Source organism: Chionomys nivalis, chromosome 13 (assembly GCF_950005125.1).
Source record: "Chionomys nivalis chromosome 13, mChiNiv1.1, whole genome shotgun sequence".
Taxonomy (NCBI): Eukaryota; Metazoa; Chordata; class Mammalia; order Rodentia; family Cricetidae; genus Chionomys; species Chionomys nivalis.
In genome coordinates this window covers 47,594,208-47,618,200 of record NC_080098.1, presented here as the reverse complement: position 1 = coordinate 47,618,200, position 23,993 = coordinate 47,594,208, and the positions used below count along the sequence as shown (strand labels likewise).

General features: G+C 40.5%; 1 protein-coding gene across 3 annotated transcripts in view; it reads left to right on the top strand.

Moving 5' to 3' along the window:
- Cdkal1 (CDK5 regulatory subunit associated protein 1 like 1) overlaps window positions 1-23,993 on the top strand; it is a 633,981-nt gene that overhangs the window by 139,877 nt on the left and 470,111 nt on the right. For all 3 annotated transcript variants that reach the window (XM_057788043.1, XM_057788042.1, XM_057788044.1), the window contains exons 6-8: window positions 1,326-1,422; window positions 7,610-7,658; window positions 22,223-22,343. In XM_057788043.1, coding sequence (XP_057644026.1) covers window positions 1,326-1,422; window positions 7,610-7,658; window positions 22,223-22,343 — 267 coding nt within the window. The remainder of the gene's footprint in view (window positions 1-1,325; window positions 1,423-7,609; window positions 7,659-22,222; window positions 22,344-23,993) is intronic.

Sequence of the window (23,993 nt, the reverse complement as noted above, 5' to 3'; positions counted from 1 at the left end):
GACGGACTTTCAAGGGCATATTTCCTCCAGTTCGTCCTGCTTCCTAGACTTCTGTCACTTCCACATAGCCAGTCTAATTATGAAGTCATTAATGGATTAACCCATTGATAAGGTCAGGCTTCATGAACTGATCTTTCTCATAGAATTTCAAACTCCAGATCTTGTTGCATGGTGGAGCAAGGTTTTAACTCATCATCACCCTTTGGGGGGCATTTCAGATCCAAATTGAAATATTATTTATGGAATATATATATTCACATCAAGATTTATATATTTTGGAAATACTTTTTCAAATATTCCAGATTGTACATAAATAAAATATGTGTACAGTATATGCATTATGTATATCTGCGGATGTATACATCACCCAATCATCCTGCTGTTTGAAGGATGACAGCAAACCCATGAAACCAGTGACTGTCAGTTGTCTAGGAAGAAGTGAGCAGGGGGTTCGGAAATTTTCAGGATATGAAATATTTTACCTTCTGTTAGTCTCTCTTGTTGGAATAATTTTGAAGTATACTTTATTTTTATATTACCCAAAGTCTAAGAAAGAATATGTGAAGTTTTACATACATTTTAATTAATATTTTAAACATGCAATTTGTTTGAAGGCTTAGCCTGTGTATCTGGTGTAGCTAGAAGTAGTCTCTGGCCTGCTGGTCCCCTGGACTGGTTTTTCTCCATCCCCCTGTCCTCGAAGCCACTTATGAAATAACTATTCTGAGGCTTTTATTAATTACATATTCTTTGATCTGTTAGTTCAGGCTTCTTATTAACTAACTTTTACATCTTGAATCAGCCCATTTCTATTATTTTATATTTTGTCACGAGGTTCATGGTTTGTCACCTCACATCTTACTCCTTGGTGGCTGCTGGCCTCTGTCTGACCCCGCCTTTTTTCACTCTGTACTCAGTTTAGTTTTCCTGCCTAGCTATAGTCTACCCTGCCATAGGCCAAAGCAGTTTCTTTATTAACCAATGCTAATACAGCATATTCACAGCATCAAGAGGGAAATCCAACATCAATCTGGAAAAGAGATTTTTGCGAATGGTTCATATGAGCATTGCAAATTCTATATGATTGCTTTGTTTGGTAATATGATGATAATGGAAGATATTAGTTGACACATGTGTTAGTGGTATGAGAAATAGGCATACAGTACATAAGTTTAATGATGCATGTTTTCTTTAGTCCATTGCCAAAAACCCCTCGTTCATATTAGATGGTCTTGGTAATTAGAGAACGTAGGTGCACTAGTGTCAGTTTCTAAGGCTGTGTCAGTGAGCAATAGAATTCATAAAGATTCTCTTCACTATTACAGAAAAGCTCAAGAGGAGAATAAGAAAATTGTCCTAGCTGGCTGTGTTCCCCAAGCCCAACCTCGTCAGGACTACCTCAAAGGATTGAGTATCATCGGGGTAAGTGTGGACCTGATGGGTAAATAGAGCATGAGGTCATCAACTCATTCTAGTACTTACGACTCTTTTAACCACACTAACTTTGTCCTGTATGTGTGACTTTTCACCTCAACACACAGGCGCGTGTGCGCACACACACATACACACACAATACACCCTATGTTGTAGGTTTTCTCACTGAGAAACTACCACAATAAAAAAAAAAACACACTATGAGGTTTATGGCTTGTCTTCATCTTGGCCTTCATGAATGACCTGGTCATCAACACTCTTACTGCTCTCCAAATCAGCAAATTTCTCGTCTTCTTTAGCTTCCTGCTCATCCTCCCCAATACCTAATGTGTGTTTTTAGAAAGCTCTGTTGTGTTATCCTCACCTCTAGGTGTTAGCTTCAGTGCAGCCTGCGTTGCACAGCTCTCTGCTGCTGCATCCTCCTCCAGGGTCTCATCTCTGACTGCTGTTGCCCACTGTGGACTTGTCCGTGTGTCTGTCTCAGCACAGAGTTAGCTTTTGAACTTGGTTGTACACTTAAGCGATTTTCTATTTTGTACAAAGCCCATGGCTCCAATTTAATTATTCATAGCAGGATAACATTTTTATCCCTTTAACAATTGTGTGTTTTTCTACTCTGCACATTTAAGTGTAACCATTAAATGTCTGTTTACTGATTTGACCAAAATTTTTTCTTGTGTAGTTTTATTCTTTTGCTTAACTGTTGGACAGTTTGTTCTGACAAGTTCAGAGACTTGTCTGTTTGCCTTAGTTAACAAAATGACCGAGTGCAAAACTTCTTAAACTGTGGGTTGTGACCCCATAGGCAAATGAATGGGGTAAGGACGGTCATGAAAACTTTGGCAAACGAAACATTTCGGAATGCCCACCAACTAAAAATAAGGTCAAGTCACTATGTAACTAATCCACAGTGTTCTGGCAGTGCTTGCCCGTGTTGCATCGTGTGACTTCACTCAAGCCTTGGTTCTGAACACATCTATGCACTTTGTACTGAGCATGCTGTCAGGCCCCACAGTACCAGTGAACACCTCTGTCTGAACTGCCTCTGCTCAGGTTCCAGACTGAGTTCTGTGAACTACGATGCTTTTACTCTACATACAGTACTTTCTGAACCTCAGAAGAGTAATGGCTGAATTACAGCAAACAAAGATGTTTGTCATTTTCTTACTATAATTCTCCAGCATCTATCAAATCAGTTTGTCTTTGGATTGTGTTGTTTTAGACAAGCAAACCTTTTTATCTTATTAGTATTTGCTTTCATTTTTAATAAATGTTAAAATTATATGCTAATGAAATGTTTTAAAATTTCTGTAGTATTTATTGTCAACAAATGTTTGATTTATATACTTACTTTATATCTTTATCCTCACATTCATCTAAAATGCTTCAGGCAGTCACAATGGAAAATGTTTAGGGAGCTTGCCTGAGAGTGTATTTGGGCTCAGTCAGTATTTCTTTACCACATGGTGGCATTTTTCCTCCCTGCTGTTCTTTTGAAGATCTGCTCAAGAAGCTCAGCAATGATCATGAAAATAAGGCTTTATTTTATCTAAGGGCAAGTGAGGTGGCTCAGCAGATAAGGGTGCTTGCTGTCAATACTAGTGTAAATGTGATAACTTTTCAATACTAGCACACAACCAGAAACCAAGGAATTACTTAAGTAATGTCATCTTTACCATTTTACCCATTGGCTTGCTGATCAGGCTGTTTAGGGAAAGGATACCCTAGATTCATGCCAGATCCGGACTTCTGACAGTTGAGTGCCCTTCACCTGGTCTCTTGGGGACACAGGTATATGGACTTCTTTTCTAGTCCAACTGAAAAGTTGCCTTTGAGGTGTTCATTGGCTTTTAACAGCTGAGCTGCAAAGTGGACGGCTGACTTCCAGTTGCTGAAGCCTGCATGTTCCATATGACTATTATACTTCAGTTGAGCATTTAGTGTTCAGCTGAGTACGTAGTGACCACAGGTGGTTGGTACCTGACATAGTGGACCGGGCAGCTGTGAGGATCTCTGTCACTGCAGAAAGTTCTACCCTCCACAGTCGGGAGATGTGAGGACAGCATTTTTCATTTGCTTTAGGTGCCAGCATGTTGGTGTGTTTCCTCTCTCCATGTTTAGTTCTGAATTCCAAGTCTTTTCTTAGAGCAGGGTAAAATATTTTTATGGGCTCTTTGAAAGCCCCTCATCAGAATGACTCATTAATGTTATTTATGAATTGTTGCTCGCCAACTCCTTTCCTCCTTGTTGAGAACATATGGAGTCGTAAGAGAACATGCTGCATAGTGTCCCACTCCCACCCTGTATATTTATAATCGAGCACCCGAAGAGTACAAGATATTGCTTTACTTACTTTATTTGAATTATATGCTGTTGAATAAGCTTTTGTGTATCTGGGGCTGCAATTTATGGTGCTGAGAATAGCTTTCCTCCTCTCCAAAGAAAATGCAGTCTATTGTGCACTCTTCAAGGGGACTTTGGGTCTGTGTTTGTCCATGGTGTTTTCTGTCCCCTCCTCCCACCTGCACTGTTTTGGCCTAACTTCTCCCTTTCCTCTCTTATGGCTGTTACTGTGATTTCTCCTTTTCTCTACCTTTTCTCCACTTTCTTCTCCCCACTGTCCTCATCACTGAAAATAGACTAAATAGTTTCCCCAGATTTCATTATGAGCTTCTTTTCTGCTCCTTTGTAATTAAGGAAAAATAATCATATTTGAATTCTGTTTAATATACACACTCTTTCCTGGTCCCTTGTCCCTCATAGATGCAAAGCCCTCTGATGTCTGGAGTCGCATTGAATTCTGAGGTCCTCACTGTGTGTTAGTCTGTGCGCTTTCCTAAGCTGATGGCTTTTTTCTTTAGTGACCTTCACAGTAGAACATTTGGCTAATTTCATCTTTTTTGTTTATAGACGTAATGGCTTTTTGGAAATAAAATTCACGCACCACACAGCACATCCAATCACAGCATGCAGTCCTGCGGTTTATTCAGATGTGTGACCGTTATTGCAAACACTGTCAGAACAGCTTTCACTCCTGGAAGAATCACAGGGTTCCTTAGTGCACCTTCTTATTTCCCCTTCGTGTCACCATGGGCAGTCACTAACTTGCTCCCCCTGTGAAGTTTTCCGTCATGGACTTTTCATGTAATGGGGTTGCACACTATGAGGACTGCCCTGATTTCTCACGGTGTGTAATGATGTCGCATGTCTCATTGCCCCTATCCCTTTATGACTTAATGTTTCATCATCAGTTGGTGGAAATTTGACTTCACACCCTTTGGCCATTGTCACAGGTTTTTGTGTGTATAGGTTTCCAGTTCTGTTGAGTAGATTTCGGACTCCTGGATTATATAATAACCGTGTTTATGAGTTTGAGGAATTGTCAGACTGTATTCCCAGCAGCAGCTGCAGCTTCCAGCAGCAAGTGTGACTGCGTGTGTCACAGTCATCAAACCGGCCCCAGATGCTGGGACCCTCAGCCCCATGGGGACTAGTGTTACAGCTTTCTGGTGGCTAATAATACTCCCAGTCCTAGGTCGCTTGAGACCTTTTGCTTTAAGCTTGGCAACTGTTTGGAGCTTGCTCACTGGTGGAGGCCGGAGCTCTTTTGCTCTCACCAGCTCTGTCTGCCTTCAGTCTCAGCTCACTTCTTTCTTGACCCACCTCTTCTTTGTCATCCTTCATTCTTGCTCTCTCCTCTATTCGCTCAGGTTTTTTACCTTGGCCACTTTCTGGAATTCTTCAGCTCTCCTCCCATTGCTGTTTCTCCTGCTGCCACCAGGGTGGTAACCACCGCCACTGCCTTTGTCCCATTGCTGCTTTGGTGCTGCTTTAACTGGCTTCTTGCTTCTTTACCACTCGCTCTATTGATGAGAAAGATAAAAGCAGACCAAGGACATGATGGGAGAGGCATTTAATTACGGCTAATTATTTGAGAGCGGTACAAATGGGAGTCTCCTGGCCACCGTGAAGGATAGGCTGCTGAAAGCAAGGGTGGTTGTGGCACAGCCATTCTCACAAATTAAGGTCTGTGTTTGTACCAATCAAAGGCCTTCTGCTGGGCTAGCAGGGGAAATGCTAGGTGAAAATGGTTGCTAGATTTCAATTTTGTGATAAGAAGTTTGGTGTGAGCTGGTTGAAATAGTCATGTCTGGGACTTTGCCTCTTCTGTAGCTATAGTTGTGTTTTGTAGCAAGCAGGTATGGTTGCTATGTACTTCTTCAAGGCTTCAGTGAAGTGTTCTGAATAGTTGGCAGTCCAACTGGTTGCTTGGCTCAAGGCAACCAGGGTACCAGGGAAGATTCTCAATTGTCAGTTATTGTCTTGACCTCCACTGCCTTATCTTAAAGGAAAAACAGACATTGGGCAGGTACTTTAATAAATGCCTAAAATCTTTAACATTAATTTAAAAGTAGCTAATGCCAGGCAGTGGTGGCGCACGCCTTTAATCCCAGCACTCGGGAGGCAGAGGCAGGCGGATCTCTGTGAGTTCGAGGCCAGCCTGGTCTACAAGAGCTAGTTCCAGGACAGGAACCAAAAGCTACGGAGAAACCCTGTCTCGAAAAATCCAAAAGAAAAATAAAATTATAGTCAACGTAAAAAAAAAAAAAAAAAAAAAAGAAAATGTTTTCCCCAACAAAACACAATACTTAGGAAGGTTAAGAATGGATAAAATGGGATTTATAAAAAAAAGAAAAAAAAAAAGAAAAAAAAAAAAGAAAAATCCAAAAGAAAAAATAATAATAATAAAATAAAAGTAGCTAATGAGAATTTGACAATGCTTAATTCCTGCTTCAGTGTCTCAGAGAGGTGGATTCTTCTAATCTGCCTCAAAAGCAAGGTTCTCATGGGCCTGCGGCTCTGTTTTCCTTATGAAGTTCATAGTTTAGCTTCTCATCTCTGTAACTGATGACTGCCACATTACACTGCTCCCCTGCTTTCTTAGTCCATTTGTGTGCTTAAGGACCAATGTTGGACTCTGCCCGAAACTATCTATTTCTAAGCATGTAGGAAAACTTTATTCTTGTTCTGACTCCGTCACCAATTTATTTCCTATTTTTCTCATTTTATTTGCTATCTGTTGCTCTCAAATGATACCTTGGTTATTCACCCGTGTACAGTACCCAATTTGGCCAAGTCTCTGCTTACATATGTCCAAGTCCCAGGAGATTTGAGTCACTCTGTGTGTTGTGACTTGCACTTCCTCCTGTGTCAGACTGCAGTGGGAATCACCTGCATGCTGTTTCAGCACTGTGTTTCTATAAACAGATACCGGCCCTCACTTCTCTTCACAGGTACTGAGTAGCTGAGCCCACATGAATTCGAACCTGTTTTTCCTTCTCTCCACCCTTCCTCCTTCCCTTTCCCTGTATTCTTCTGTCTTCCAGGCTTCATCTGAGCCCCAGTGCATAGCCAGCTGTTTTCTTCCATCTCCTTCTGTTCCTAGTCACCAATCCCTCCACACACTGTTTGTTCCACTGCAGTATTTCTTCGACACTCGGTGCATGCCCACTGCGTGAGCGATGGAGAGAACAAACCTCGGGTCGGTCAGTTTGCCTTGAGAAAACCTAATCTGCTTGCAAAATCCCTGTCAGAAATTCTCTCTAATTTCAACTAAGGATTTTTCTGCATCCCTCATCCCTTATTCTCTGTCCATCTCTGTTTTTATCATCCTAACTTCTTACTTTCTGGTTCTTCTTCCTTTTCCTGGGTAATGTTTCAGCACCCAGTAATGGTGATGCAACAGCAGAACTCTGTTCTGGCTCACTGTGCCATAATGCGTGATGTCTTCACTTAACCTTTGGAAGATACCCTTTGCTGTTTCACAGGACAGTTACATAGTTTTGGTTTCCTTCCTTCCTTCCTTCCTTCCTTCCTTCCTTCCTTCCTTCCTTCCTTCCTTCCTTCCTTCCTTCCTTCCTTCCTTCCTTCCATGTATATTTTCATATATGTGTATAAAGTCAGGTAATTCAAATACAACCTCCATCTCTCTAATCCATCTGTTGTGTGTGTGTGAGAGTGCTTGAGTACACACACACTCTCACACACACTCACACTAGTAAGTCAATCAAGTGAAACAGCACCAGCATTCTTAGATTCTTAGGAAATGTTCCTTGACTCCAGCAGGCCCACGACTGCACTTTGTCTCTGACTTTGTGTCTGTCTCCCTTTCCAGGTTCAGCAGATTGATCGTGTGGTAGAAGTTGTGGAGGAAACAATTAAAGGTAATGGTGGAGCATAAGATGAGCAGATGCATCTTCTGAACTAAAATTTTGTTATACATTCAGTTAACACTTATTAATCATTTTTATAAAGGATATTGCTATAGGATAAAGTCATACATTTTGTCCTTGAACTCACACATAGACTAGGAGGTATATATATATATATATATATATATATATACATACACATATATATATATAGTTCTTAAGTTTTTATTTAAGATTTTCTATAAGACACTGGAAAGAAATTAGCAGGGAAGTCATGCAAAGACACAGAGGGTTTGCAGAGTAAAATTAGGTAATCTTTAAGAGCCATATACTGTGTGATGTCAACTGTATGGCATTCTAGAAGAGGGCAGCTATAGAAGCAACCCAGGTAACCTAGAGGTATAGGGAACTGTCGAGGAAACAGAATCCAGAAATGTTTTGGGGCAGTGATACTCTTGATGATATTGTGATGCTGAACACCTGTCAGATGCACTTGCTTAAAACATCAAACTTCTACTGTCAACTGTGATGCTAGTGACCTGGCAACATCTGCTCCATCCTTGACAAACCTACCCCCAAGGTACCCTGGTGCAGATTGTTGGCAGTGGATTATAGAAGCTCTTGGCCTCTGTGCAGCCTCTGTGAACCTGAGGCTTCTCGGAAAAATAAAATGAATTTTAAAAATGAGTGGCATTCAATAGTGAGCTTCGCTGGCGGTGTGTAGAGGCATGTCAGGAAACAGGGGCTTTTCTCTCTCTGGTAAGTTTGATGAGTGACGGCATCTCCCTGATGAGTTTGGCCCAGTGTAGATTCACTGGAAAGGCTGTGTTGAGTTTAGTTGTGAGAAACAGTAGTAGAGATGAGATGTGGTTTGTGGGACTTTTCCCTGGCTGTTTGGAGGATGGACAGGGTGACTTTAGTGCTTGGGAGCTAATGAGAGCTCTGGAGGCCGAGGCGTGGTCTGGCAGGTTCACTTAGCAGGTGTTGGCACTGAACCCTGTGCAGCTTAAGTGGTTGGCTGAGTTTGCTTCGTAATCTGTAAGAGATACTCGTCCTTTATCTCCTGTTTCTACTGACCGCACTTCATTTAGAGAGCCCAGCCAGAGGAATAATGTGCTTCCCACCCCGTAGCATTGAGACATTTGTTGATTGCCTTTGAGCACATTATTTTTCTGATGTTTAATGTTCTCAGCTGCAGCTGGAGAGAATTTGAAGGTTTTTCTGTAGATTTTTCAGCTACTTTGCTTTTATCTTAATGTCCCAAACGGAACTATGTAACCTCTGTTTGCCTCTCCAGAGCTGTTTTCCACATTCATCTGTGTCCATTTAGGCTGGCATTTATGTGCTATATTACTTGAGATCCTTGCTCATTGGTACCCAGAGGAGTTCTTGTTTACTGGTGCCCAGGAAAACCTTCACTCTGTTGTTCATTAGAACCTTTGATCTCTGGGTCCTAGTAGGATCTAATGGGGTAGGTTAGACCTAGTAGCTAACTGGGGTAGGTGACTCTCCACCATCATACACCCATCAGATATGCAGGCAGGTGCATTTACCCCACTGACTCATCTTCCTTAAGTTTTAGTGTGTGTGTGTGTGTGTGTGTGTGTGTGTATTTATATATATTTTGTTGAGGGAGAGTATAAGTTATGAAATCAGAAATGGGACTGTGAGACCTGATCTTAAGGGAGGAAGGGAGGCAAGGAAGGGGGGGGCATGTGTTATGAATGCATAAAGGAATTTTGGTTCAAAGGATACTAACTAGTTTTGTGGAGAATAAGGGGATTGGAGAGGAGAGCAAATAAGAACAAATATGTATGAAAATGCCATAATGAATGTATTACTTTGTGTTCTAACTCAAATGAATTACCCAGACAGTATAAAGAAATCCCACTCCCTGACCATCACATTTCTTACTTGTTTAAATATTGACTTAGCTACTGTCAGGCTGAGCTTACATGCTAACACTTGTAAAACGTAATGTCTGATTACATGGGAAGACGAGACTCTAAGTTTCATTAATAATCTTAATGAAAGACTTCGTGAAATCTGCTACTGTAAGCCAGTTTCTATTTGAATGTCATTGGTTAATGTCCCTATGCTGATTGTTTATGCTATCTATGTAGTGTGCTCAGATATGTCACTTTCTAAGATCCATGTTCTGATTTCTACATCATACTGCTTTATATCATATGATGAGTACTGTAAAGTATCAGTCCCACAAAGAACTTTTATTGCATATAAACTTTATATTATTTTCTCTACTAGGACTCATTTTGTAAAATAAAGTGAGTTCTGACTCCATAACCGAAATATGTTCTCTCAGCATGCACAGCTTCAACACACTTTTTATATACACCGCCTTCCAAGGACCGCGGGACAAGTCAGCCAGCAAAACGCTTGCTGTGTGAGCCTGGGGGGGGGCCACCGCTTATTCCCCAGAGCCCACAGGGAAAAGCTGGCATGGTAGCATGTTTTTAGTAAACACAGCCCAGGGAAGGTGGGTGGATATGGGAGGATTCCTAGGGTTCCCTGGCTGGCCTACCTCCCTGAATCTGTATTGTGTGCTTCAAGCCAGTGAAAGAGCCTGTCTCAAAAACAAGATGGGTGGTACCCAAGCAACACCAAACTGTGGCTGCCCTTTGGTCTGCACGTTATACACCCCTTTTATGTGTAACCATACACATGTGTACCTGCATACATGATCATGCAGCACATATGCTCACACAAAGCTTTCTTTACGATGTTATTTTAACAACAACAACAACAACAACAACAACTACAACTAGGCTGCCTGACCATAACCTGGTTAGCTTGGTGTTGGAGACTGGCCTTGTCATTCCTCACCAGGTTCGTGGTGTTGAGAGCAACTGTTATGGTTGATTGTGACTTAGGGTCCTAAGACAGAAAAGCAGCCGGGGTTCTCCTAGCTCTTTACACACATGCTTATGTTTCGGGATCCAGTGACAGTCTTGCCACCCATGCTCCTTTTTAATCCTTTAATTATTTAGATAACAAATCACTTACAAAATTGATTTTCATTGTCAGTTTTTTATAGAAATGGCAGCTTACTTTCACTTGTCGAATTTGAAACTTCCCCTGCATCATTAGCAGGTCTTGGTAGGACTACACTTTGCATTAATTACTGTAGCAGCTGTAATCAGCACCTTGTCTAGTTCTTCGTAGCTTATCTTTTCCTTAGACATTAATTCGTTTGTACTCTACAGGAAGCCTGCTTGCACTGATTATGCACTGGCCAGCGACAAGTCTGAACCTTTCCTCTCTCGTTCAAAAGCCATGTTATTTCTGTTCTGTGAGGCTGCTTATAGAGGAGCGTGAGGAGGGGAACTGTGGCTGTAATCACCACCCTCCTCCTCTTATAGTGGACAGAGGAGCGTGAGGAGGGGGACCTGTGGCCTGTTTAACTTGGTGCTCACTTTTTCTGATTCTTACCCAGTCTTAATATGAGGGGAGGGCCCAAATCTTAATATGAGGGGAGAGCCCTAGTCTTACTGCAACTTGGTATGCCATGATTGCCATATCCATGGGAGGCCTGCCCGTTCCTAAACAAAAATGGAGGAGGAATGGATGGGGGCTTGCTGAAGGGAGGTGAGGGAGGGGAAACTGTCATTGGGATGTTAAAAATTATTTTAAAAATACAAAATTTAATGTATATAATTTTGAATATATTAATAATAAAATATATTCAAAAATTTACAAATATATTTGATTGACTTTGATTGACTTTGCCTGACAGCTTTCATTATTTGTGCTTTATAAATGTTTTTTAGGGGCATTTTCCTTTTGGAATGTCTTTTCACCATCGGTCTCCTTTTTCCCCCAGTGTTTTGGAGGGATTTTGGTTCCAGGCAAATTGGGATTTGGTTGTGGTGTTTGACTTTTTACTTGATTGGTTTTAAGGAAAATTAGGAAGAAGCTGAAGTTCTAGCAGAGTGTACTGTGACATAGAAAATGTATCCTGCTTATCCAGCCCAGACGACGGGAATGACTCCAATGAGTGTTCTTCCTGAGACAAGGTCTGTCACTGAGTCTGGAGCTAGTTGTGTTTTGGCTTGGGTGGTGACCAGCAAGGTGGCCATCCTCTGTCCCTGGCCTTCTCCTGGAGCTGGGAGCAGGACTGACTTTTTGTATGGATGCTAGGGATGCAGACTCGGGCTTCATACGTGTGCAGCACATCCTCATATTCCCCGAGCTGTCTCCACAGCTCTGTCTTAAAAGGGAAATTTGTCTCAAGGTTCCCAGAGTTGTGCAATTATTATACTCCTGTTGTTTTCTAGCAGCGAGCTCTGCTTCCATGGCTGGTTGTGGTAACTTTAGTATGGTAGCTGTGAGCATGAGAAACAGTAATGTTTTATATTGTGACACGGATGCTTTCTAAGGGGCAGAAACATCTATCCCTGTGTTCTTTCAAATACCACAACTTTGTAGCTCTCTAACCAATCTCTACATCAGGAAGGTCTGTCCTAACAAGGCAGGCAGTGGTCTGCGAGGCCTTTATTCAAGGTCAGGGCTAAGATCTGCCCGCTCTTCTTTCAGAACTGTTTTGGCTCTTGACAGTTTGGATGGGCACCTGAGTTAGACTGCAGAGAATTAATTAATTAACCCCTCACACATCTCCTTCCCTTGTCATAAAAGGCGTCTCTGCTCCCTGAAGAAGGCGTCTCCGGGAGAGTATGAGGACATGTTGCCTTAGTGTACCCTCTTTGTCACAGCAGTCTGCCGACTAGCCCAGCCGCAGTCAGAATGAGCGCAGCCTGCAGCTGTGTGATGGAGGCAGAGCATCACTAAGGACCTCCTGTTCTAGCAATGCTTTCATTTTCCTTGTGAAGCTCTTTCTCTCCCACATACCAGTTTCACACTTCAGTGTTGTAGGGCAGGCACGTTTTTCTGTGGAACATGAGTCTTGACATAAAATAACCTTCAGGTTTGCAGAGACTTCACCTGTGCTCTCTGATCTTAGAGCGTCTTCCCAAGCTACCTGTCTACCAGGGAAGGTCTCTCTTTTTTTTAATTAAATAAGTTAATCCATATTAAGTAGTATGATTTTTATTTATTGAGAATATCATGCAAACGTGCAATGTTCTTTGGTCTTATTTGTCTGCCTCTACTCAAACTCTTCATTATTTCTCCTTACAACACCTTCCCAGCTTCAAGTCCTTTTTTTCAAACAACCCACCTATTCTAATAATGCCATCCATATACTCACTAGCATGGGACTACCCACTGGAGCATGGTCAGCCTACCCTGACCACATTCCTAAAGAACGCTGGCTGCCGGTTCACTTTCAGTAACTCCTCAGCTAGGGGTAGAGGCTCATGTGCCCTCTTCCATCCAAGCTGGAATGGTGACTGGATTGTTCCTATCTAGGTCCTGTGTAGGCAGCCACAGCTCCTGGAACTCCACCCTGTTGTGTCCAGAAGAGACTGTTTGCATTACTCCTTCCTGACCACTGCTCTTACAGTCGTTTGACCTTGTCTTGATGATTTCTGTGCTTTGGGAGGACAAGCTGTAATACAGACGTCTCATTTATGACTGCACACTCCACAGACACTTGTTCTCTGCAGTTAGGTCAGTTGTGAGTCTCTGTATCTTCCACCCCACTAAGATGCTTCTCTGATTGGCCTTGAAAGCTGCATTAATCTCTGGATATAGAAATATCTAACCAAAGTTCAGTTTGATATTATGTCCAATGGAAAAATAATAGGGATAGTTTGATCCTCAATGCCTATGAACTTCCCAGCCATGGTTGTTGGCCAGATATGCCAGGCATGAGCTTTCTCTTTTGCAGCTTCATTTCTCCAAATCCTACAACCAAAGTTTGTGGAGTCATCAGCAGTCAGGTCTTACCACCACATTCTGGTGGGTATCTGAGAGTTTTACAGTCCTCATGTTTTGTTAAAGTCTAGAAACTACTGTGCTGAGAGACTTCAGTGCATCTGCGGCCTCTCTTCCCCAGCGTTGGCTTATGCTCTCAGTTTCTTCATTCAGTTCATTAAGGAAAAGGTATTTCTAACAAATGAATGTGTTTGTCTGTGTTTGAGTATGCGCATGGTTCCCAGGAGTCAGAGGCTGTGGATCCACTTGGAGCTGGAGTTGTAGGCAGCTGTGACCCACCTGATGTAGGTCTGGGAACTGGATTCAGATTCTCTTCCAGGATTGTATGTGCCCTTAACTGCTGAGCCATCTGCAGCCCCATCTTACTATTTCGAGTGCTGTTACTCCAGTTACCATTAAGTGCTTTCTACTTGAGGAACACACTGTCTTGTCTTAGTGACTGAACGGGAGTGTGAGTTGTCAAGGCAGCTTTAATGTTAGAGATTCTTTCCCAGCCTCAGCTTGTGAAGAAATTTCTGCTTCCGTTGAAATCATTTTACTTTTCATCACTCACGATGAAAATATTTGAAGGGTAGGTCATTGTTGTAGATATCTGAAAGTGCCCTTCCCCTCAGAAGTGTTGCTTATGGGGAATTATATGGAATTGTGTAGAGAAAAGCTTTGACTATTCTCTGCCCTCTGCCCCCTGTGTCAGTTTGGGTTGCTTTCCCAGGAACTGTTCCGGGAGGTCGACCCGAGCCTTAGGGTTCAGATCTGACTTCTCAGTGTGTGTCTAATAGCTCTACATTTGGGCCAAGTTAGCAGTCAGCAAAAATCAAGATATTGTGGCAGGGGTCCTCATTGTTGGTAGTAGGCTGGGTGGTCACATAGCAAGGAAACAATGGCCTGGCCTCTAAAATTAGGTGGATTGAATGAAGTTTTGAAGGAAAGTCTTAGCTCTTTTACAGAGCCTTTAGAAACAAAGAAGTGAAAGACCAAAATACACAAAAGGGGTCTCAGTTGGCAGACTGTTGATGTTTTTCTAACATGTGAGAGACTGAGGAGGGAAGAGGTCGCTGTGTAGTGTCACAACTTAGTAACTGATGGATACACGTTTTGAGGATCCTCATGTTTGTAACATTCTTTTGCCGTGTGTATGGGCTTGTGAATGACCTTGCTGACTGGCTCCCTAATCAGAGACCTGGGTGACTTTCCTCCTCCTATAAAGACCTTGAGACCTGTGGGGTTTAGTCAGATTTTGCTCTTGATCCACAGACAACACTGTATATTGATGCAGCTTGTATAGCGACTAACGCACAAATCGTGTAGGATGGCTTGGCTCTTCTTGACCCAAGTTTAGTGTTATCAATTTGAAATTGCTGTGTAGTAGTGAATCATAAGCAACTACTTTTTGGTTTCAAAATTTACTACTGTGTAATAATAAAATCGTTTAGTGAAAAATTTCAGTGAACTAGCTCCAGTGTAACCAGCATGGAATCAGGGCTTTGAAGTTGGTTTATAAATAGCTGTTGGAAGCTTTAGGGATTATGATTGAATTTAGATTTTAGTGTGAGTTTTAAGTAATATTTAAAAATATTAGCTTAGAGAAGTAGTTTTTAAAGATGGCTAATAATCTATTGAGCTATGTGTGATCATTATATAGTGAGATGAAGTGGGATTGTATTTAAAGTGGAAAGGAGAGGACCCGGAAGCTCACTGCTCTTGTGAGTTCTTTTCTTTTCTTTCGCCCTCGTTTTGCAGTTGCATGTCCTTGTTTTCATCTTGTTCCATCTTTATCAGTTTCTCTGCAGTCAGATGTTAGGAATCATCCTTGTTACCCCGATCATCATTCTTTCCATCTCTTTCTCTGTTTCTTTAGCATGGGCTTGATATAAAACTGTATATTTTGAGATGTCATTACTTTTTCTGCTGTGTAGTACTCCATTGTGTAAATGTACCACATTTTCCTTACCCATTCTTCAGTCGAGGGGCATTGACATCTTGAAATTTGCAGGCAAATGAATGGAGCTAGAATACATCCTACTGAGTAAGGTAACCCAGACCCAAAAAGACAAATATCATATGCACTCACTTATAAGTGGCTTTTAGAGATAAAGCAAAGAAAACCAGCCTACAATTCATAATCCCAGAGAACCTATACAACAAAGAGGACCCTAAGAGAGACATACATAGATCTGATCTACATGGGAAGTAGAAAAAGACAAGATCTCCTGAGTTAATTAGGAGCATGGGGACCATGGGAGAGGGTAGAAAGGGAGGGGAGCAGAAAAAAAATGTATAGCTCAATAAAATCAATAAAAATTAAAAACTTTATATTTGGTCTTCATTTCTGTTAGCCTCTATTGTCTTGATTTTATTTTTTCCTCTCTTCATTCTAGTCTGAAATGTGATAAAATCCAAGTCAACCAGTCCCCGCTTTAAAAAAAAAAATTAATTTCTTTTCCCTGTAGTATGAATGGATTCTATTTTTTGAGACAGAGTTTTATAAAATTGTCCAGGCAGGCCTTGGACCGGTAATCCTTCTGCCTCCCATGGTATCTGGTATTACAGGCCCATACCACCAGACCATGCTAGCAATCATACACTTTCTGTCTCTGTGCTAGACATTAGAAGCTAACAAGAAAGGGTCAAGCCAAGGTGCAGTGTGTGCGTGTTGAATTGTAGTCTACTTGTCCTTGTCCTTTTGTGAATATGACACATCTATGTTTATGATTAGTTTGTTCCAAGAATCTGGCACCTCCCCTCCCCCCGCCAAGCACGTTTCTCTGGTCCCCCTGTTTCCTCTAAAAGTCATACTTTGTTTATGGCATCTCCTTCATGTTATTATTTTTTCAAATTTTGGTTTGCTTCAGAAGGCAACAATATTGATAGCTACACAAGAGACCAGAAATAATTTGTAATACATGTATTCCGACTATGACCTGTGGATTTGATGAATACATTGAAATACATTGAAACAGGATGTTAAAGAGAATTAATATGTCACAAATAAGGGTTTTATTTTGCTAGTCCATTTTTAAGGAAATTATGTCGTTTCCTTCCTTTAGTCTTTGTCTATATATAACAAGCAACTTTTATGTTTTCTGTTTTGTCTTTGGTGCACTAAATACCAACTAGCCTATTGTTATATGTGACACATTTTAACGAGTCATTGGATTAGAAAATAACTCTTTATGTCATTGCATGTAGATATGCTTCTCTATTTACATGCAGATAGTGAAGATGAATAATTTATCGAATGTTATTAGAGCAGGCTGCATATTATAGAGTCCCAGAAAGGACATGAGGAAATTTGCCTGGAGCTCATATGAAAATGGCTCCGCTTCCTGCCCAGTCATTCTTGACCTTTCAGCCTCTCCTAGAACTGTCGTGTTAGTCCCTCGGTCTCGCTCACCTCTTCATTAGCTGGGCCTTGATTGAGGAGTTGGTCTTGTTTGAGCATCTGTAGGATTTGTTAGCCAATCCTCATTAGACTTTGGCTATACTTATTTGTTAGAATGGGCATTGTCAGAAGGAATGGGTAGTTTCTGTTTTAGTGGTTAGAGCAGCAAAGGCTCTGACCGATCGCTTCCTTGTTTCCCATCTTGGAAAGCTCTTTTCTCAGATGTTAAAACAGAATATCTGTATGAAATGAAGCCTGAGGAAAGATATATAACATTGCTTATGCAGTTGTATTTAAGTGATTTCTTGATTTACCTTTAGAATGATTATGTCTTGATCCACAGAACATCCCTACAAAGCAATGATAAAGCTAGACAAATGCCCACAGCAAGTCTGCCTTACTGTGGAAACTCACCACCAAAAGCATTCAACCATAAGTTGAAACGTTATCATTTATGAATCTTCCTGAGGCTTGGCTAAGTATTGTTGTATGTGGTATTTGTGCTTGGGCTGTTCCCATTTTTCTTCTTGATGCCATGGACAGGAATGCTCTACTAGGAATAGGTATACCGTGTAACCTGGTGCCTCTGTTGCCATTACAGAGACGGTTCAGGTGGTAACTGTTAGTTACAGTGCAGATCTGATGAACAGTGACTTTGTTGCACTGAAGCTCCTGGACAGTCTGATGTAAGCAAGGTCCATCATCAGGTGTAGTAGCCCTAGAATTTACAGAGGATTCCAGTTTCTGAGATAGTGATTGGAACATAGAGAAACTCCCAAAATGCTTTGTGTTGACTAGAGGCTGTGCATACACACTGAAGAGATGGAGTGGGTATAACCTAACCATTCTTATCTACCTGTATGCACATTAACAAAAAGCCAGAGAGGATCTGTGGGAGCCCAGGTTAAAGTAAATGAAAGGCTCACTTGAAAATGGCTCAAACTCTTCTCTCATTTATCCATACGTTGACCTACAGTAGGTACTACGACTCTTATTTGCTTATGATGTTTGAGCAAATATGTAATAAGTATTTGACGACCAGGAAATTGTGCCTCTACTAAAGTTGATCCATAGAATTCAGTGCTTGGAAGAAAAAGAAAACTGGTACCCCCTCAAAAAGGAAGGAGCAGGAGAAGAAGCAGAAGCAGATGAAGCAGCTGCAGTCGGGATATTAAGAGCTATTAATTGTAGAGAGGGTTAGTTTGAAAAGTCAGTATATGAAAATAGTATTTTGTGGAATGCAAATTCAGATCTGATACAGTAAAGTGTCCCAAATGGCCAGCATTTCACATTATATTATAGGTTCCAAGAGACCAGGCATAACCCAACTTACCCCAAAAGTTTTTAGTATTAATTGTCCTTAAGTTTGATGAAAAAGTGTAGAATTTAGAAGACAAGGACCTCATAGAACCAAGTGAAGCCATGTTAAGAAAAAAAAAAAACAATGACTGGAACACGTTTTAGAGAGTAAAATATTTAAAACAAAGAAAGGTATTGTTTGCAAATGTAATGAGCATTGTCTGAGTGATGTGCTCATCGGAATAGCCCAATTCCAGATTTCCAATGGCAGGAGGGAGAGTATCAGTGCATGTGAAGATGGGTTTAGAGGAGGGAGCCCTTCTGAAGAACAGAGTAAGGTGGAAACCACTCTGAATGTTGTTCCAGGGCTGTTGACAGAACAAAGGGCACTCGGCTGGTAAAGCACTGTTCATTTTCTGTGGTGGGGGGACTCGAGCCCATCCTCTTCTGCTGGAAGGGAAGCTTATGCGATATTGCTTTTGATTGAAATGGTTAGAATGGTCGTGTTATTTGTGAGAATGCTTTCAGAAGGGACTGGCTCATGACTTGAGGTCTGAGTGATATCGTTTACTTCAAATCGGTGGCCCCTCTCTTTAATTCAGGCCCTCCTTCATCTGGGGACCCAGATTAAACAAGGAAATTAGAGGAATGCCACTGTCTCACTGTCTCTTTCTCAGATCTGAGGCTTTTTTATCTTCAGTTCTTGGACATTGCAAGTCCAAGTTTGTTGGCCTTGGAGCTCTGGCACTCCTACCATCTGCCTACTGGGCTCTTGACATTTGACTTTAGCCTGATAATTACACCGTCAATTTTCTTGGTCAGAACGCCTTTTGATGTGGACTGAGCTATGCTATTAGCTGATGCATTCATCTAAATTATTCTATTATTAATAAAAAGTTGGGAGTCAGAAATTGGGATAAAACCTTATGAATCCAAAGAGTGACAAAGGAATGACCAGCTGACACTACTCTCCACATTTCACAGATTGAAAAGCCTGCAAATCTCTAAATTCTTCCCTACTACTTCCTGTGAATCTCTCTATCCTGCACCTTGGATTCCTCAACATCTCTATGGCTAATTCTGATCAGCTAAATGCTGATTCTGTTCTCTGACTCAAGGTTTAACTTTATTGCCAGTCACAAATTGTCAATGTGAAGAAATCTCTCGCAATAATTGGATGCCCATGAGGTTGTTCAGTCTCTGTAATAAGATAATATTGTTTCTTAATAAATCATATTTTGCTTCTGTATGCATGAGTTCTGTATCTTGGTAGAACCCTGCCTAAAACAACCTTAAGGACCTGTTTAATATGTCAGTCATACATTAACAAATGTGTTGTGGGAACTGCAGAAGAATAGATAGAAAAAAATGACATGGAAAATGTTTGAAAAAGAAAAAAATAAAATCATCCTAGATGAACATTACTTTATGAGTTCAAAGAACATAGCCAGTCTTATGTAAGCTGTTATATAAATCTATACCTGGACACCAACAAAGTGAGATCTAGGCAGTATAAGAGAAGAAATGACTTACTATAATCTTAGGAGTAGTAAATTTGATAGTTGGCACCTAATGATAAACAATAAACACCACTGACAACTGCTATCCAGCATGCAGAGACAGCAGCAGTTTTATATCCAACACAATTATTCTTTACAAATGAAATAAAAAATAAAATGTTTTCAGATAAGCAAGAAATGTTGCTTTATTGCTAAATGAGTTACTGTATAAAAAACACTAAAGAGGACTGGTCAAGAAGAATTAGAATTACATGATAAGTTGAATTCCTAGGAGTAGTAGAAAGTATTAGAAATGATGTTTTGGTAAGTAAATATAAACTATGTTATAAATATGTATCTTTATTTAAAATAGTATTTTTAGCACTGCCCATTTGAGTTTTCATAACTGTTTATGCTAACATGTGTGACAACAATGGCATGTGGATGAATATGGCAAAGTAATGGCCCTGAGACCACTTGTATTTACGTGGAAAGGTGAATATGTTCACCTCACTACAGAAAAAGTAGCAGAGTACATACATCCTTGATCGAATTTTAAGAGTTAACAACAACACAATAGAAACTAAAAGCGAAGAATACCTTTTTAACCCAAAGAAAGACAGTGAGATTTTTGGAATAACACCAAAAACATGAGCCCCGAAGGCAATAGTTGATAATTTTAAGTTTATTAAACAAACAAACAATTTTTTATAAAAGACAACATATGAAAGTTAAATACAATATACAGAATCAGGGGAAATATTTAGTAATCTTGTGTCTGATGAAATTGGGAATATAAAATGGTCATCTCTTAGGAAAGCAGTTATTTCTAAAATAGTAAAATATAAATTCACTAAATGATTCAGCAATTTTTATATTAGGACTCTTGGAGAAGTGAAAACATGGGTGTGCAAAGGTTTATGAGTAGATGTTCTTGGAAGTGTTATTACAATATGTGTTTGAATGAGGTTTATGTCCATCTTCTGACCGATGGACTAATGACAGATGCTGCTGTGGTGTAGGAGCAGAGATGGGCGAATCTAAACTTCAAAGGATCTTCCATTGTTGATAGAGATGTTTCCAAAATGACCTACTGTTATGGTTACACAATTCTAGATATTTATTTAAAATCATTCAGTTTTGTTTTCACCTTGGATAAGTTTTGTAAGCTGTAGTATAGTCACTGATAAAATTATAAAAACAGTACATTACAGTATAAATGTATTTGAAATTATTGCTGTGCTCAGCCATGATGGATGATTTTATAGGCTAAATCATATGGCGTAGTCATAAACACAGCATGTCTGAGTACAGAGAGAAAATATTATGTGGTAAAACTATGACTATAATCCGAGTGGAGATGCATATTTGTTGCTCATGTTTTCTACATGTCTGAAATTATTCCAAACTTTTCAGTGCTCCATAGTTTTAGTGGATATTATAATCTGGTTGCATTTTGTATAAGTAACCTTCAAAAATTTTGTTTAAAGTACCTACTCCTATGTTTTATGATTATGCTACATATATATGAATATGTAAATATGAATATATATACACAAATGCGTATATGTATCATGAAAGTGTGAGTGAGGCTGGGAAATAAAGAGGAAGGTAGGAGCAGGTGGCTAGAAAACACTAGTACAAGCCGGGCGGTGGTGGCGCACGCCTTTAATCCCAGCACTCAGGAGGCAGAGGCAGGCGGATCTCTGTGATTTCGAGATCACAGAGCTAGTTCCAGGACAGGCTCCAAAACCACAGAGAAACCCTGTCTCAAAAAACCAAAAAAAAAAAAAAAAAAAAAACACTAGTACAGGTGAATGTTGAGTGCTGTTTCATCAAACATTAGTTACCTTCTGTATGTCTTAGTATTGTCATTAAAGAGCAGGCAGACCTTTCTGTTGTATTACAGTGTGAGTCAGTGTAGGGAGTGTTCAACCTTATGAGATTGTTTTAAGGACACTGGACCTTTCTTAAATGTGATGTGTAATTGTGCACATACTGTGAGCAAAGAGTTGTCAAATTTAGTCAGTCCTTGAGCCCAGGAGTTTCCCCCCTGCCCTCTCTCTGTGTGGTTGGAGGCTGCTTGTTCTTTCCCTGCTGCCCAGACCATGAAATATCACTCAGAAACCCATCTCCATTAATCTTGTGTATTGCCACGTGGGTGTGGCTGCGGCTTACAGGCAAGGTCTGTCTCCTGCAGGGCTAAGTGGCTTCTCCCTGACTCCGCCTTCTTTCTTCGACCATTCTGTTTTGTTCCCCCCTTCTATGTTTATTCTGCCCTGTCACAGGCCAAAAGAACTTCTTTATTCATTGACCAATAAAAGCAACACATAGACAGAAGAACTTCCCACACCATTTTCTTTCTCTCCCTTTCTTACTGTATTTCTTATTTTCAAAAGATCACATCTTCTTTAGGATGCATTTTCTCCCTGATCTCTTATAAGAAAAAAAAATCAAATACAATCCTAAACATATTTATCAAAAACGGTAAATGCTGTGGATTTGTGTGGCATGCTGATGTGTGTCTTGTGCTTGATTTGAAGGTCACTCAGTGAGGCTCCTGGGCCAGAAGAAAGACAATGGGAAGCGGTTGGGGGGAGCCAGACTGGATTTGCCAAAAATCAGGAAGAATCCACTGATAGAAATCATTTCAATCAACACGGGGTGAGTATCTCTGAGTTGCTCTTGACATAATGAACTCGATGAGTTCAGCTTGTGTCCATGGACATGTGACACCAAGAGGCAGTTGAATGTTTTCTTGGGGGAGGAAAATCACAGAAAGTGGTAAAACTATTGAACATGGTCACTTCTAACATGTGTCTTGACTTCAATTACATGTGTGTTTGAGGCCGGATTTTATATCTTTGCTATTATTTTTCCCATTTGGGGCTATGGGGTGGGCAATAAACATGGATTTTATTTCCCGTGTTAAAAGTCTTTTAGAAATCTTGAATAAAATAAAACAATCTCATGGCTCATGCCAGCAATCCCAGGCTGAGTCAGTAGGGTCTGGAGTTTAAAACCAGCCTGCCCCATGTAGTGAGCTCTAGGCCAGTATGAGTGAGAGCCAGCCTCAACCCCTTACCATTCTTCCTCAAACTAAAGCAGAGTGAAAGAGATGAAAAGTCTCAGGAGTGGCTGGGTACTTGGCATTTGTGATTGCTTGTATGTGATCTGGTAGAGGTTGCTCCAAATACTAACCACGTTTGACCATTAGCTATCTGAACTATTATATTTTAAAATGTGATTCTTTACTTATGTATTTTATGTATGTGGGTATTTTGTCTGCATATACATCTGCACACCAGAATATGGCAGCAGGCAGTTGTGAGCTGCCATGTGGGTGCTGGGAATTGAACTCCAGACCTTCTGAATTACAGTGAGTGCCCTTAACCACTGAGCCATCTCTCCAGTCCCTGGATGTTGTATTTTAAAGTCATTGCAATTTTGCCTTATATTAATCATTGTAAAATTGTTAAGTAACTTGTATTACAATTTTATTTTGCTTATAAAAATAGCATTATGTTAAATTTTCTCTCATATGTGATCATGGACTTAGTTCTTCTGCAGTGAGACTGTAATGAATCCCAAAGTTCAATGAGTACTTGCTGTAACTGTCATGGTCTTGTCCGTTACATCAGAGAATATAGAATTGACCCTAGGAAGTCAGTAAGCGAGTACATTTTTTGATGCTAAATCAGTTATTATCTCAAATCTCAGTGGGACTTTGGGAGCTGTGACTAGTCATCACTTTGCTGAGTTGCTGGCCATCTTATCGTTTCTCTCACATGAAATCGGCCCCATGAGTGTCATTCCATAGTATCAAATTGTAAGATCTTTGCTTAGATTTTATTTTTTTAATCCTTATTGCTGGTGGAGCAAATTGCTTTTTTTTTTTTAAAAAAAAAACTTGCTTAAAATATGCTTAAATGGTTATGCCTATAATTGTTCTCTTTATCAAAGTTCACGAAGATCTCAGTGTGTTGTTGCAAATTAAGAACTGTGCTAGACCTTTCGTATTTGTGATTTAATGTAGGAGAGGGGCCCTTTTTGGAGCATGCTTCATGATATGGTTTCCCAGGTCACCATTTGAATATATACAGTTGTTTTTATGTTAATGTTAATTTAAAACTATCAAAGCAGGGCTTTGACATGGCCCGGCAGTTAATAGTACAGACTGCTTCTGCAGAGGACTCAAATTTTCTTCCCGAACCCATGGGGAGGGGCTCACAAAGTCCTATGGTTCCAGCTCCAGGGTATCTGAACCTTCATTCCCTGAGGGCACCCTCACTCATGTATACATAGATAATCATA